This window comes from Hevea brasiliensis, chromosome 11 (assembly GCF_030052815.1).
Source record: "Hevea brasiliensis isolate MT/VB/25A 57/8 chromosome 11, ASM3005281v1, whole genome shotgun sequence".
NCBI lineage: Eukaryota > Viridiplantae > Streptophyta > Magnoliopsida > Malpighiales > Euphorbiaceae > Hevea > Hevea brasiliensis.
This window is the reverse complement of record NC_079503.1, coordinates 98,451,561-98,465,692: the sequence shown is the minus strand read 5'-3', so window position 1 is coordinate 98,465,692 and position 14,132 is coordinate 98,451,561. Positions and strand designations below refer to the sequence as shown.

Sequence of the window (14,132 nt, the reverse complement as noted above, 5' to 3'; positions counted from 1 at the left end):
TACCATAATAGAGTGTAATTATATTATTATTTTTTTCAAATGTGCTAATATTTTAAAAAAATTTTGAATATATGATGAAAAATAAATAATTCAATACTTTACATCATTTATATTTTAATAAAATAACATAATTGTTTTTTTAGGCCAATAGCTAAAATAAATTAATTTTGCCTAAATTAAATTAATTTTTCTCTAAATATGTATATGTATATTGGGGAAATTTGAAAGGGTTGGGGGGCCAAGGCTCCCCCTAGTCCCCTCCTTTCGCCACTTATTAATTATATGTAAATAGATTTAGTGTATGAGATATTTAAGTAGATAGTATTGTAATAGTGATGCAAAATTCTCTCCAAAAATAAAGTTAAGTTTGAAATGGCTACAATGATAAAAAGTTCATATTTATTATTTAATCAATATGAAATAAATTACGTAATTTATTTTTTTATAAAAAGCAAAGATATTTCATTAATAAAAAATAAAATAAAAAGAGCATAAATTAACATAAAATATTTTGCATAAATATGAATTAAAATTTATAAAGAAAAAGCAATATAAAAATGTTTTAATAATGTATTTAATTGCAAGGTCTTAATTTAAAAAATAAGTTAAATAATAAAAATTAAAATAGTAATGACAATAATAATAATAATGATAATTAAAAGAAAAATAAAAAATTAAATAATTAGCATAAAAAAGAGTTGCACACTATTTTTTGTGAAGATGACATGTGATAAATAATATTTTTATATAAATAAATTTATAAAGGAAAAATGATATAAAAATTTTTAAATAATATATTTAATCACAAAAGCATTAATTTTTAACAATTAAATTTTAAAAAATAATAATTTAAACAATAAAAATTAAGGTAATAATGTGAATAATAATGTTAATAAAAAATTAAAAAATCAAATAATTAGTATAAAAGAGAATTATACACTTATTTTTTTGAATGAAGAATAACATGTTTATATAAATGAATTAAAAAAAAGTAATATAAAAAATTTTTAAATAATACATTTAATAACAAAGATTTTAATTTATTGAAATAAAATTTTAAAAATAATATCAAAAAATTGAGATATAATATTAATAATAATGATAATTTAAAAAATAAAAAAATTAAATAATTAGCGTAAAAGTGACTTGTATAATCACATATAAAATATAAAATGCGATAAATTAGTTACCAATTAAAAAAATAAAAATAAATTAAAAAATAAAATTAAAAAAAAAGTTATACACTTATTTGAATAAAGTGCAATATGGGAGAATAATACTTTGTTTGCTTTATACGTAGATAGATTTGAGGTAAAAAAAATATTTTTAAAAAAATTCTAAATACTATTAAAAATTGCTTTTAAAAAATTATTATCATTTTTATATTTTTATTATTAAAACATATCAACTTTATTTTCTTCTCAATTTTAAATATTCTTTGCCGAATATATATATTTATATATTTTAAAGTGTTTTCTCATTAGCAAAGGAAACGTGTTTCGGCACAATAGCAAGTACTAGCGTGGCGCCAATCCATATTGAATTTAACGGATTCAATTTACAGCGCAAGGGAGCCAAGACCGAATTGCATGATCACCCTCGTATTACACTTTCAATTTTTTAAAAGAAAAGATTCCTTTTTAATTTAAAATCGAATTGATCAGTTCAATTACTTTTTTATTTAAAATAGATTATGTTTCATTAAATTTTAAACAATTTTGAATTGAATTAATATAATTTCAACTTCAAACCGAGCCAGGGCTGAGTGTAGTAAGAAGCATAGGGCTGAGTGTAGTAAGAAGCATAGGGCTTGCTTTTGTGAGCGTGTCATAGTCTAAGAAATTGGAAAATTTTGTCAAATCCTGTTAGAAAATTTTAGAGAAAAATATTGACCGGATAAGATTGAGTCCAGTCCTGCTAGAAAGTTTGCCGCTGATACCTTTTTTCTAGAAAACTCTCATTGTCAAGTGTTGATCAATTGCGCTTGTTGTTGCAATATCATTGAGCTTTCACAGACCAATAATAATTATTCAAGCTTTTGTTCTGTGTGTTTAAGAGCCCGCGGTTTTGCAAGAAAATAAAATTCAGTTGTCGCGAATGGAAAAAATGCTGAGGCGTCCGATTTGTGTCAGCATAAAGAGGCAGCTTTGTCAAATCGTCAATCAGGTTATGTGGGACTGAATTAATGGTTTCAATTCAAAGATTTAGAATATTTGAGATTGAAATGTCTTTAAATTTTAATTTAAATTTGTAATTTTCTAAAAAGAAACATTTTAACAGACTTTAAATTGAATCAATTTAATTTTAATTTATTCATTAAAAAAATTTAAAATAACTTGATTTCAAATTAATTTTAATTTCAAGTTTAATCAATTCAATTTTTTAATTAATTTCACATGTGAAATCCACGGTCCATGTCCCTGAAAAAGATAGGGACAAAAAAGTAAATGAAGGGATAAACACTGAATATTATCTTTTGTTGCATTAGCAGCACTCAATCGTCCCTTTCGTGCCACTTGCGACGATCCTTCTGGAATATCCTATGGCGTTTAGATTTCACGCCCCCACCAACCTCTGGAATGTTTGGTGAGCCCATCCCAACCCTATCACCAAATCTGTAACCGACAATGCCTACCTAAGTTTAGCCCCACACTTCGCCACGTGTAGTACATTGACAATTGATTTTTTTCTGAAACCTTCAAACTGGCCCTTAAACCGGAGGGTAACTGCCTTTCCGGGGCGGAGAGTCCAAGGTTCTGGAAGTCAAATTGACTATCTTACCCTTTCAACGCTGTGAATCTTTGTGTGTATTAAAAACCAAGAGGCAGAACCTTCACTATTCTACTCTCATCGCTCACTCTCCCCCCGTACCTAAAAACCTAATCACTGAGAATTAGTTATAAACCAACAATCAATGGCTCCTTCTTTTGTAATCAACGGCGAAGTCCCCACCGTCAAATCCTCTCCGGCAACGGGACGCTTCGCTTCTGTTTACAGTGAATTGCAAGCGAGTCGCATCGACCACTCTCTTCCTGTCCCTTCTGTCCTCAAAAACCCCTTCAAAGTCGTCGAAGGCCCCCCAAGCTCCGCTGCTGGCAATCCAGGTCCTTTTTATCTTTTCATTTTTCATCTTATTCCGCTGTCGATCAATTGATTTTGGTCATTTAAACTCAACAATGTCTCTCTCTCCCTGTCTCACTTTTTTTGCTGGGAGAATCGAGGAGATTAGGTTTTGAATATTGTTTCTAGAAGTGAAACTACAATGTTGATTCACTTTATGGCTATTGCTGCGGAAATTTTTTTTTTTTTTTTTATGTATATTACATGATGGTTGTAGATGAGATCGCGAAGCTATTTCCAAATCTGTTTGGACAGCCATCGTCAATGTTTGTGCCAAATGGGGCTGATGCAGTGCATTCGAATCTGAAGCTGAAGATTGGTGTTGTTTTGTCCGGAGGTCAGGCACCTGGAGGACACAATGTGATCTCTGGAATCTTCGGTGAGGATCCTTTTGTTCTGACTATTTGAAATGACAATGCATGCATTTCTTTTCTGGCTGCTTTATTTTCTGAATGTAATTTGTGGTGCTTGGTGGCGGCGGTAGATTACTTGCAGGAACGTGCGAAGGGAAGCATATTATACGGGTTTAGAGGTGGTCCTGCTGGGATCATGAAGTGCAAATATGTAGAATTAACCGCTGATTTTATTTATCCCTATAGAAATCAGGTAACTCTCTTCAGCGAAGCGAATGTGTGATTGGTTGAGTAATCGGTACAATTGAGGTATAGTTAATTGCACAAAGTGAATGTTCAAATATTAATTGGTTGGCAATGTATTTGTAACCACTATTATGATAGTGTAGCTTTCCACATTTTAATTTAAAAGCTGTTTCCTCTGGAAATTAACTTAGACTTAGTACTCAATAAGTTACAAAATGCATATTCATCCTTTTTAGCTATTTATTTTTGTCAAGTCAGCCATGCTTCTATGAAGGGCTTATCTGAATTTGTTTTAAATCCAAAATTCAGGGTGGTTTTGATATGATCTGCAGTGGAAGGGACAAAATTGAGACACCCGAGCAGGTGGGCCTGTTTATTTGCTTCTTCATAGTTGTGTTTTTACAAGATATGTTGAAATGAATTTGGTGTGTGTTTTAGTTTAAACAAGCTGAAGAGACAGCATTGAAACTCGATTTGGATGGACTAGTCGTTATTGGTGGGGATGACTCAAACACTAATGCTTGCCTTCTTGCAGAAAACTTCAGGTATGCCATGACAAATCTTTAACATTGGAATAATGTTTTGAAATGGTTTACTGTTGTTGTAGTGATGATAATAGAAGCTATTGTGTGTGCGTGTGTGTTTATCAATGAAGGTCCTGTCAGTATAACTTGCATTTCCTTCATTTGTTAATTCAGGAGTAAAAATATGAAAACTAGGGTCATTGGATGCCCAAAGACCATTGATGGTGATCTGAAATGCAAAGAGGTCCCAACCAGTTTTGGATTTGATACTGCATGCAAGGTGATTATGATTATGCATTTTTCATGCTATAAAGAATATCTAGCATAACTTTCTATATTTCACAGACAAAAATTTGTATGACTTTTTTGTGAGGGAAAAAAATTGTTTCAAATATGTTAATGTGATTGGATTCATGTTGTCTACATGAAACAGTCTCTTGTAGTATTTTAATGTATTGTTAATGAATTTCATTTTACCGATGCAAATCCTCTAGTACTTGTCCTTATAATTGATTTAATTTCTTTAATCATTGATTGTCTTCAGCTACATTCATTTTGCTTTATCCTTACTCAGTTTCGTTTCTGCATTGTGTACATGTCTCCATCCTTGGACAAGCTATATGGGTTGCAGAATGCACAGATGATTCTAGACTTTTCCATTTTACAAACATTTTTGTGATCATCTGATTTTAAAAACATTACTCTTAAATTATTTCCTGGTCTGTGATGAATTTGTTGCCATACTGTAACCTAAATGCATTTTTATCTACTGATTTTTTTTACCTGCTAGGTTCTTTCTCCAGTGCTGTTGCAAGTATTCGTAAATTAAACATGATAACGTGTACATGTACATTATTCTTTCTCTGGTTTCTATTATTGGTACACTGGGAATTTTTTGCTATCTGGATTAGGTTACAACCACCCCAATGCTACAGTGTCTGATCTGCAAGTGTGACCTATATTATCTACACGTTGCAAAATAACCATAATATATTTGGTACATGCAGATATATTCAGAAATGATTGGAAATGTCATGATTGATGCTCGATCAACTGGAAAATATTATCACTGTAAGTGCATAGGTTGAGCAAACTTGCAGATAGCATTCTTTTCTCCACTTGATGAATTTGAAGCTAAGCTAATATTAAGACTAGTTATTAGATAATCATGTTGGCAAACCATCCTTTGTACATAATTATTCAGAATTTTATAACTCTTCTTGAATGCCAACTGCTTGAATTTTGCCTCTTGTTGCCTGAAATTCTCTATAGAAACAGGAAAACTAACTTTTGACCTTTTTGAAATTGTGTTACATGTTCCCTCACCTAGAGGTACATATGAAAATCATGAAATTCAATTTTCTTATGAAGTTGTGAATATTTTGCCTAGATTCCATAATTGTCAACTTCTATGGTTTACTTGACTATCTTTCACTCCACACACATCAACCTATTTACACATGCAAACACAAATGTGTTTTGTACTGAACGAATTGTAAAGAATAACTACTTATCAGTGCTAATGTGTCTTCACTGCAGTTGTACGGCTTATGGGGCGTGCAGCTTCACACATTACCTTAGAGTGTGCTTTGCAAACTCATCCAAATATTACAATCATTGGAGAAGAGGTGCCTCTTTTTGTTCGTCTTAGTTCAAAATTATTGGCTGATTCAGTTGGTGAATGGATATTAATAATTACCATCCAAATTTTAACCTAACGATGCACTGAGATAACTAGTAATTTTTTTGGTTAAAAGACTAGAAGCTAGTTTTATTGTTGGTGTTCTAAACTTTGATGACTTTTTAGTTTTATTGTGTTGTTTCTTAACTCTTACGGCTATTCAATTGATTATTTACCCTTCTTTTTTGCATGTAATTATGGTCCTTTGATTTAGCCTAGTTATGCTCAGATTTGATATTTGACAGGTGAGCTTAGTTGTGTCATGGCCCATGCAACAGGTGTTTGCATAAGACTGAGCTTGCTTTGAGGAATAGTTTGCCAAGTTTTAGGGAAATAATTCATTGTAATGTTGTGTGGTGCATTTATTTATCATTTTTAGAGAAGTTATGTATGCTAGTGGCCTGATTCTATTTTGTTGCAGGTTGCTGCAAAGAAGCTGACACTGAAAAATGTTACTGACTACATTGTAGATATAATCTGTAAACGTGCTGATCTGGGTTATAACTATGGTGTGATCCTTATACCTGAAGGTTTAATTGATTTCATTCCTGAGGTACCATTCATTAAGCTTAAAACTTTTGACATTACCTACACACATCCTTGCTCACATATATGTATTTATATTTTAATGATCATGCTTAATAGGTAATCAATGCTGTGTTAATTTTGTTTTTCTGCATTGACGCGCAGAATATTTCACATGTTAATTGGCATCTATATCTCATCTTACTCTGCAGGTGCAGCATCTCATTGCAGAACTGAATGAAATTTTGGCCCGTGATGTTGTCGATGAAGGTGGGCTATGGAAAAAGAAACTTACAAGTCAATCTTTGCAGCTTTTCGAATTTCTGCCGCTAGCAATTCGGGAACAATTGATGCTGGAAAGAGATCCACATGGAAACGTCCAGGTATTTAGCCTGCATCATTTCTCTGTTGACAGTCTTTCTGGGCATTGTTGTTTATATTATTTTTGTTTTTTATTCTTAGGTTGCCAAAATAGAGACAGAGAAAATGCTTATTCAAATGGTTGAAACTGAGTTGGAGAAGAGGAAGCAGCAAGGCTCATACAAAGCCCAATTCAAAGGACAGTCCCACTTCTTTGGGTAATCATCACCATTAACCAAAAGAATATCTGATTCCATTTGTATGAGATTGTGTAATCATTGTTGTATTCATTGATGCATGTCATTGATAGGATACTGACCTGATGTTCATATCTTTTTTGGCAATGTAAATGGGAAAATCAATGTTGTTTGCTTTGTGGATTTTACATGATATTTGATTTCTACTACTCAGTTATGAAGGAAGATGCGGTTTGCCAACAAACTTTGATGCTACATACTGCTATGCGTTGGGCTATGGAGCTGGAGCGCTCCTTCATAGTGGGAAAACTGGGCTGATATCATCAGTGAGTGATTCTACCCCTTGCATTTCATTTGTTTTTGTCATCCTTGTTCTTTCCTTTTTTCTTCTTGTGAAATAACTGAAATGTTTTTTATCAGTAATAGTAAACAATTTATTTAGTAAAATAATGTCAGTTCATTTTAATTTGTCATATATGGAAAACCTTACTTTGTTAGTAATTCCAAATTTTGTTAAATACAATTATCTTTTTTTCTTTTCATTTCTAGAGTAGTTCTAGACTGGTTATCTTTTGTCCTTTTTCAGGAAAATCAAAGACTGAATACTGTAATTAGTGACGATGTTATTAATTTTTCTTTTTATATGTTCAGGTCGGGAATTTGGGTGCGCCTGTTGCAGAATGGACAGTTGGTGGCACTGCACTGACTTCTATGATGGATGTGGAGAGGAGACATGGTTTGCTTTCTTCTTTCTAGAATCCCTATTCCATTTTTTGTGCTGATGATATAATGGTTCTCGTTCCTTCTTTTTGAGAATTACAAGACATGTTATATATTTGACACCGATACTTGGGTGGTGTGCGTGAGTGGGATCCTTTCAGTGCCTTTGCTAGTAGTTTTTTCCTTTGCTTGTAAAATAAAATGTTGTTTATTCACCATGGAGTAGTAAGGTTGAATGTTATCCATGAGAATGTAAGTTAAACTTGTAAGGTCTCCAAAACTTCCTTTGTTAGTGTTCCAGTAACATTCTAGGAATGCTATTATTATAAATTTGTTTGGGTGTTATTTTTCATTTAATTGTTGCTGAAATAAGTGTTTTTTTCCTTTTTCTTTCATTTGGTAGGTAAATTCAAGCCTGTAATTAAAAAGGCCATGGTGGAGCTTGAAGGTAAGAATTTGCTGTCATGTTGGCTTTCTGTTCAGTTCATTTTTCTGCCGATGGTTAAGTTGATTGTTGGTTTTATTTAGTATAATGTACCTGGCACTATTCAAAGTAGCATACATTTACTTGCATTGATCTATCTGGATTCTGTTGAGAAATATTAAGCAGTAAATTAGTTATCATGAATGGGATTTCAGGTGCGCCATTCAAAAAATTTGCATCCATGCGGGATGAGTGGGCCCTCAAGAATCGATATATTAGTCCTGGTAAGTTGGCAATTTGCAAACTGTATCCTTGATTAATGACTTGGCATTCTTGCTGTGAATTCTTTTGTAAACATTAGCTACTTTAGGGGTGATCATGGCTTAATTAAGTTTATGTGTTAACTATATATTGATTTAATCTCAGGTCCCATCCAATTTATGGGCCGAGGATCCGACGCGGTTAATCACACCTTATTATTGGAATTGGGGGTTCATGCTTAGGCGTGTGTATGGGATTGTGGCTTGCCACCAGCGCAAAATCTTCTTTTTTGTTGCTTTTTGTTTCCCCTTTTTCCCATTTCCGGTTATTATAGCTGCTGTTTTCTGAGTGTAGGATTCTGGCATTTCAGTGTGGTTAAGGTGTATACCAATCGGCTGGACTTGTATATTGAAGTTTCTAATCGTCGTCCTTCGTGTCAATTGAATAAACAGCGCTCTTGAAAATATGCAAAATCAGGTCCTTCCCGAATTATCTATTTATTTATTTATTTTTAAAAGACTGATGTACAATGAATGGGAAATGTAGGGGCCGGGCTATATCGGTACACTTGCACTCCTTCGAATTCTATACATTCCTTTCTAGGGGTATAGGCGAGCTGAATTTAGCTTAGTCAAAATTTTTCAAGACGCTAATTAAAACGAATTTTTATTGAATGGAGAATTAAACAATTTGTGAATAGTTTAGCTCATTTACAATTTTAGTGAATTTTAGATTTTAGGTAATAAGTAATTTTAATTATTAATCGTATTAACTTAATTTTCATAAAAATAAATTTAAGTTATAAATTACTATATTTTATAGTATTTTTTTATAAATAATAAAATATAATAATTAATATAAATATTTTTATAAATAGCTCTGTTTTCAAACTGACTTATGAGCTTTAAACAAGTTGAATATTATTAAATTTGAATTCATCTTGTTTGTTAAATGAGCTTAAACATGTGGTTGGAGCTCTTGTTTATAAATCGGGTTAAATTATAAATTGAGTTGAATTAAATCAAGTTTAACTTTTATCAAGTTGAGTATCAAACAACCCGCGATCAGCTCAGTAGGTGTGCACCCCTAACATTCTCTAATCGCTTTCCATGAAGGAAAAGATACAAGCAAGTTGACTATTCGCTTTCCATGAAGGAAAAGATACAAGCAAGTTGAAAGGGAAATAGCATCAGTCATCACATGAAGGAAAGATACAAAATTGGCAAGCGTCAAGCTCTCCAAGCTAATGAAAACAATAAAAAAACCAAGGGGAAACTGTAAGACAATTGCTCCAAATTTCAGAACTCATATGGAGAACTTTTGTCCAAATTACCAAATTTCTGATCAGCAGATGACGGGAAGCACTATATAATTAATGATACGGTAATTTCAGAGATGAATCTTAATTAGACGGTTTCGAAAATGAAATACGCTGTTATTCATCCATCATTGCTTTAAAGGGTCACTATTCTATAGGCTATGGTTTGTTGAATGAAAGAGACTCTCCACCAACCAGAAACACAATTTCACATTTTATGCTCATCTCCAAGAAAACATCACCCATCGCAAAAATCTTTGTAGCCCTTTACAATTTTTGTTATGCTGTAAAATTCTACCCTGGCAGATTGTCTGCTAAATACTAATCCATTGAAATAGATATGAATTTTGTTCATAGAATTAGAGTTTTGGTTATCAGAAAATGATAAACAAAAGTCAAACGCTAGATAATCGAGGGATAGAAAGTGATTAGCTCAAGGCTTAGTGCTCTGAGCCACCTGGTTATGTAGATTCGGCTGTGGTCTTATTCTCTTTTCTCAACCAGCTAAGCTATTGATGTTGCCATCTATTGTTGGGGGTTGGGCATCGTTTGTTTTTATTCTCAAACACACCCGATTCTCTCACTTACTATTATTTATTTATTTATTTATTGTTCCTATCTACCTCCATTAGTGAAACACACATGAATGTGATGGTCTAGTGATAATTTTTAGGGTTTTCAACTTGAATTGATTCTCGTATCAGTATAATGACTAAATATTATTTTTACTTGAGTTGAAAATAATCAACTCAAATTATACTCTTTTTCAGTGCTTTGTGACTCATCTTGAATTAAGTGTAAGTCCCTGTAAAGTGAATTAAATAAAAAATAATGAAATCATTTAGTGGCATACCCTGAATCTAAAAGGTAACAACTGCCATATTCAAAGCCCTTTCTTATTTTTGTCTTTGATTACATGCAGCTCTTAAAAACTCAATTTTGCATACTTTTTACTATCATGTCTCTTTTTGTAGTATTAAACATAACATTGTACTTAAAGATCAGGATATTGCAATAATGCAAATTGGTAAGATCCCATAATTGAGTAGATCTTCAACCATGTTTTTTCATTATGATATGTGGTAATTACAAACTTCAATGACGGGCTAATCTTGGAATATTAATAGTGGAAATGAAGCACATCCTTTGTGATAATTGATGGCTGAAGGCAGTTGCTTTCAAGAACAAGTAAAATGGGACCCAACACGTTAACAAAAATAATGGTGTTTTTGCCTACAAACAAAAGGCATCAACAAATCACTCCTCTGGACCATCCTCTCCTTTTAGATTCCATTGGCCATCGTCTATTCGCTACCGTTGGATTTTTCAAATTATATATTATGGTATCCGTCGGATGGTTCAGACTGGGGGCCCACTGTGTCCTACTTATCACTAGTGATCCCTGTTGTGGTTCACGTTATTGCTTCTAAAAAGGAAAAAAAATAAATAAATAAAGGGACCATTTTACACACCAGTGCTTTATCCTGCTTCATAATTGAATTTTCTCTGCATGCATCAACGTTTTTTAAAAATTTAAAATTTAAAATATATTTTCTGCTTCCTTATACATCTAATGTTAGGGTTGGCTACTGAGTCCATTTAGGTTAGACGGGTTGACCAACTGGACAGATAAACGACAAGTGTTTCGAGGGAGATACTAATTAATATCAGAAACTTATTCTACTAAGTTATATTTAGAAGATAAAAACACTTCACTAAAAGATGAAGAGTTATTTATTACTTATAAGAACATCACCTTTTCTAAGGCGTCCACTAACTTGAACTAATTTGAACATCGAAATGCTAGCAGGCAGACCTTTTGATTTTTTCTTATATTGCAGATAATATTTTAATTATCTCAACGCTTAGAAGCTGGTCAGATAAGTAAAAATTATCCATATAGAACTTCCTTAATTATCTAAATACCTATTCTTATATCCTTTAACACTAATCCATATATCGATATTTTTTATATCACTAAATAATATTTAATTTTTTATTTTTTAATAAAAAATTAAATATTATTTTAAATTAAATTAAATCGATCAATTATGGTTCAATTCAAGGTTAATTTTAATTGATATAATATGATTTCAATTTTAAATTGAATGAATTTATTTTTGATTTGAAATTGTGAGCAATCTAAATGTAAATTCGGCAAAGGGGTTTAATTATAAATTTGTTGAGCTTGACATTCTCCCCATAGAACATGACATATTGAAAGATGTCAACTCTAGCTCCTTTATATGCTTCTATTTTACGCTTCTAATCTAAAGAATATGATGACCTCCATTTGCTTTTGTCCGCCAACATGACTTGACATCACTCTTTCTCTTCTTTCATAATTCAGACTCTGAGTGTGGCCCCATGTTATAACTTGGAGTCAACCTTGCTCGGCCAAGATCCATTCCCATTTCCAATAATATTATTATTTTATATCAATTTCTTTCCATGCATAATACTGAAACTGGATTGTTCCAATGTTCAAGATGGCTAAGATTCTCCTGATGCTCTCTCTCACTTCGATATGAGTTATATCTTACACTACCACTGCACATCTCATGCGTCCGTACACTTTGAATGTGCTGCGGGTGGCTAATGGGACAAACACAAACCTAAAAACAATGTAATACAATGGTATTATTATTATTCTGAACCAATTTACATTAAGTAATAATCACCTTTCATGTCATAGTTTTGATGAGTTATTATTATAATAATTTTTGGTAGAATTTTTTAATCATTAATGGGCATTGCTTAACCATGATTTAAGTGGTTAAGATTAAAGATTATCCTTGTTGATTATTACATGCCCTCCCAATAGTTATCTGTTTACACACTCGCTTGCATAATGGATTCAAACTTCATGTATAGCATGCTCTTCCCTCATTTATATCGCTCATTCTCTTTTCTTTATTGCCTGTAGGGTCACCTCCACATTACTCCTTACCCAACAAAGAAACTTCCCCACGGCCACCTCGTCTCAGAAAACGCCTCTCTCTCTCTCTCTCCCTCAACGATGGACAGCCCCAAAAGAATAGCCAGCCAAGGACCCCGACTACTTCCCTCTTCACGCAGAAGCGGAAAAAGAAGCAGCTATTCCAACTCCCCCGAATTCGAGTTCTGGATGGTCCGAAATCCGTCCTTTCCAGAGCCTGATCTACTTTCCGCCGATGAACTCTTTGTTGATGGGGTCCTCCTTCCTCTCCACTTAATCCACCTCCACAGCCACCACCCAGAGACAACAGATTCGCAACCAGACCCTAAACCGCCCAACGCACAGCCGGAGGCAGAACCCCAAATATCACATAACAACATAGCAGCAGAGACCAATCCTTTAACCGCTTCAAAGAGATGGAAAGATATCTTCAAAAAAACTTCAACAGCAAAGATCCAAGAAGATAAGAATAAAGATAAAGAGAAGGAGAAGGAGAGAGAAAAGAAGAGAGAGAAAAAGAGTCAAGGTGGAGCAAGTTCTTCAGCCGAGTTGAATATCAATATATGGCCATTTTCACGCAGTAGATCCGCAGGGAACAGTGGAGCCCGACCCAGAATATTTCCTGGAACCCGAAAGGTGAGCAGCGCACCTTGCTCGCGGAGTAATTCAGCGGGGGAGTCAAAGTCAAGAAAGTGGCTGAGTAGTCCGGGTAGGGGTACTGGAGTCCATCTGGGGAGGAGCAGCCCGGTTTGGCAGGTGCGGCGTGGAGGTGGAGTTACAGAAGCAAAGAGTGGTTACTCAGAGGCAGTGAATCGGAGCGGTAAAAAGATGACGAGTAAAACAAGAAAGGAAGATGGCAAAGTTGTAAATTTGAATGTGCCAATGTGTAATGGATGTACGGAGCCATTAAATTGTAGGAGCAGCAGCTCTAAATCTAATGTTGCAGGTGGTGGGACTGGTAATCTTTTCAGTTTACGCAGCCTCTTCACAAAAAAGGTGTACTGAGTAATGTATACTACTCATAATTAACCCCCTAGCTAATTATATACTACTCCATATGTTTTTGTTTCCACCATATATGTTAAGTTTGATTCTGATGTACGTGTTTTCCTTAAGTTGTGTAATTAATTTACTAATTAATAGAGAAAAAAGGTGATTATTATTTATTGGTTTTGTAACATAGGATATGATATGAGTACATCATCATTATTCATCATACTACCGACTATAATTTGCTTTACATTATTACCTGCCTCTCTTTTCTCGACAACAATGTTCCATCTTCATATATTATTCCCAAATAAGAATTCAAATCTTATGGAGATATTATTGTAGAAAAGGGAAAAAAAAAATTTTTTTAAATAATAATATTTTATTAATAATAATAATAAAAACTTAACATATTAGATTCATTATAAACTCAGGCTAGCAGGTCTCTTCAATATACCCAAATTAGAAGCTAAAA

The 14,132-nt window shown here is 33.1% G+C and overlaps 2 protein-coding genes across 2 annotated transcripts; both read left to right on the top strand.

Annotated features, from left to right (window-relative positions):
* The first annotated feature begins 2,750 nt into the window (after nucleotides 1-2,750).
* On the top strand, nucleotides 2,751-8,884 carry LOC110631934 (pyrophosphate--fructose 6-phosphate 1-phosphotransferase subunit beta). The gene is made up of 16 exons (XM_021779968.2): nucleotides 2,751-3,104; nucleotides 3,338-3,499; nucleotides 3,605-3,726; nucleotides 4,029-4,082; nucleotides 4,158-4,264; nucleotides 4,418-4,523; nucleotides 5,251-5,314; nucleotides 5,783-5,871; nucleotides 6,346-6,477; nucleotides 6,662-6,832; nucleotides 6,912-7,027; nucleotides 7,221-7,332; nucleotides 7,658-7,742; nucleotides 8,130-8,174; nucleotides 8,366-8,434; nucleotides 8,577-8,884. Exons 1-16 carry the CDS (start codon nucleotides 2,915-2,917, stop codon nucleotides 8,651-8,653), a joined length of 1,701 nt encoding a protein of 566 aa, XP_021635660.2. The 5' UTR covers nucleotides 2,751-2,914; the 3' UTR covers nucleotides 8,654-8,884.
* A 3,688-nt stretch (nucleotides 8,885-12,572) lies between these two features.
* Nucleotides 12,573-13,831, top strand: LOC110631921 (uncharacterized). The gene has a single exon (XM_021779943.2). It carries the CDS (start codon nucleotides 12,749-12,751, stop codon nucleotides 13,670-13,672), a length of 924 nt encoding a protein of 307 aa, XP_021635635.2. The 5' UTR covers nucleotides 12,573-12,748; the 3' UTR covers nucleotides 13,673-13,831.
* The last annotated feature ends 301 nt before the right edge of the window (nucleotides 13,832-14,132 follow it).

Coding starts and splice junctions, on each gene's coding strand:
- LOC110631934 (XM_021779968.2), top strand. CDS start 2,915: ATGGCTCCTTCTTTTGTAATCAACGGCGAAGTCCCCACCGTCAAATCC. Junction 3,500..3,604: donor TGTGATCTCTGGAATCTTCG/GTGAGGATCCTT, acceptor TGGCGGCGGTAG/ATTACTTGCAGGAACGTGCG. Junction 5,315..5,782: donor AACTGGAAAATATTATCACT/GTAAGTGCATAG, acceptor TCTTCACTGCAG/TTGTACGGCTTATGGGGCGT.
- LOC110631921 (XM_021779943.2), top strand. CDS start 12,749: ATGGACAGCCCCAAAAGAATAGCCAGCCAAGGACCCCGACTACTTCCC.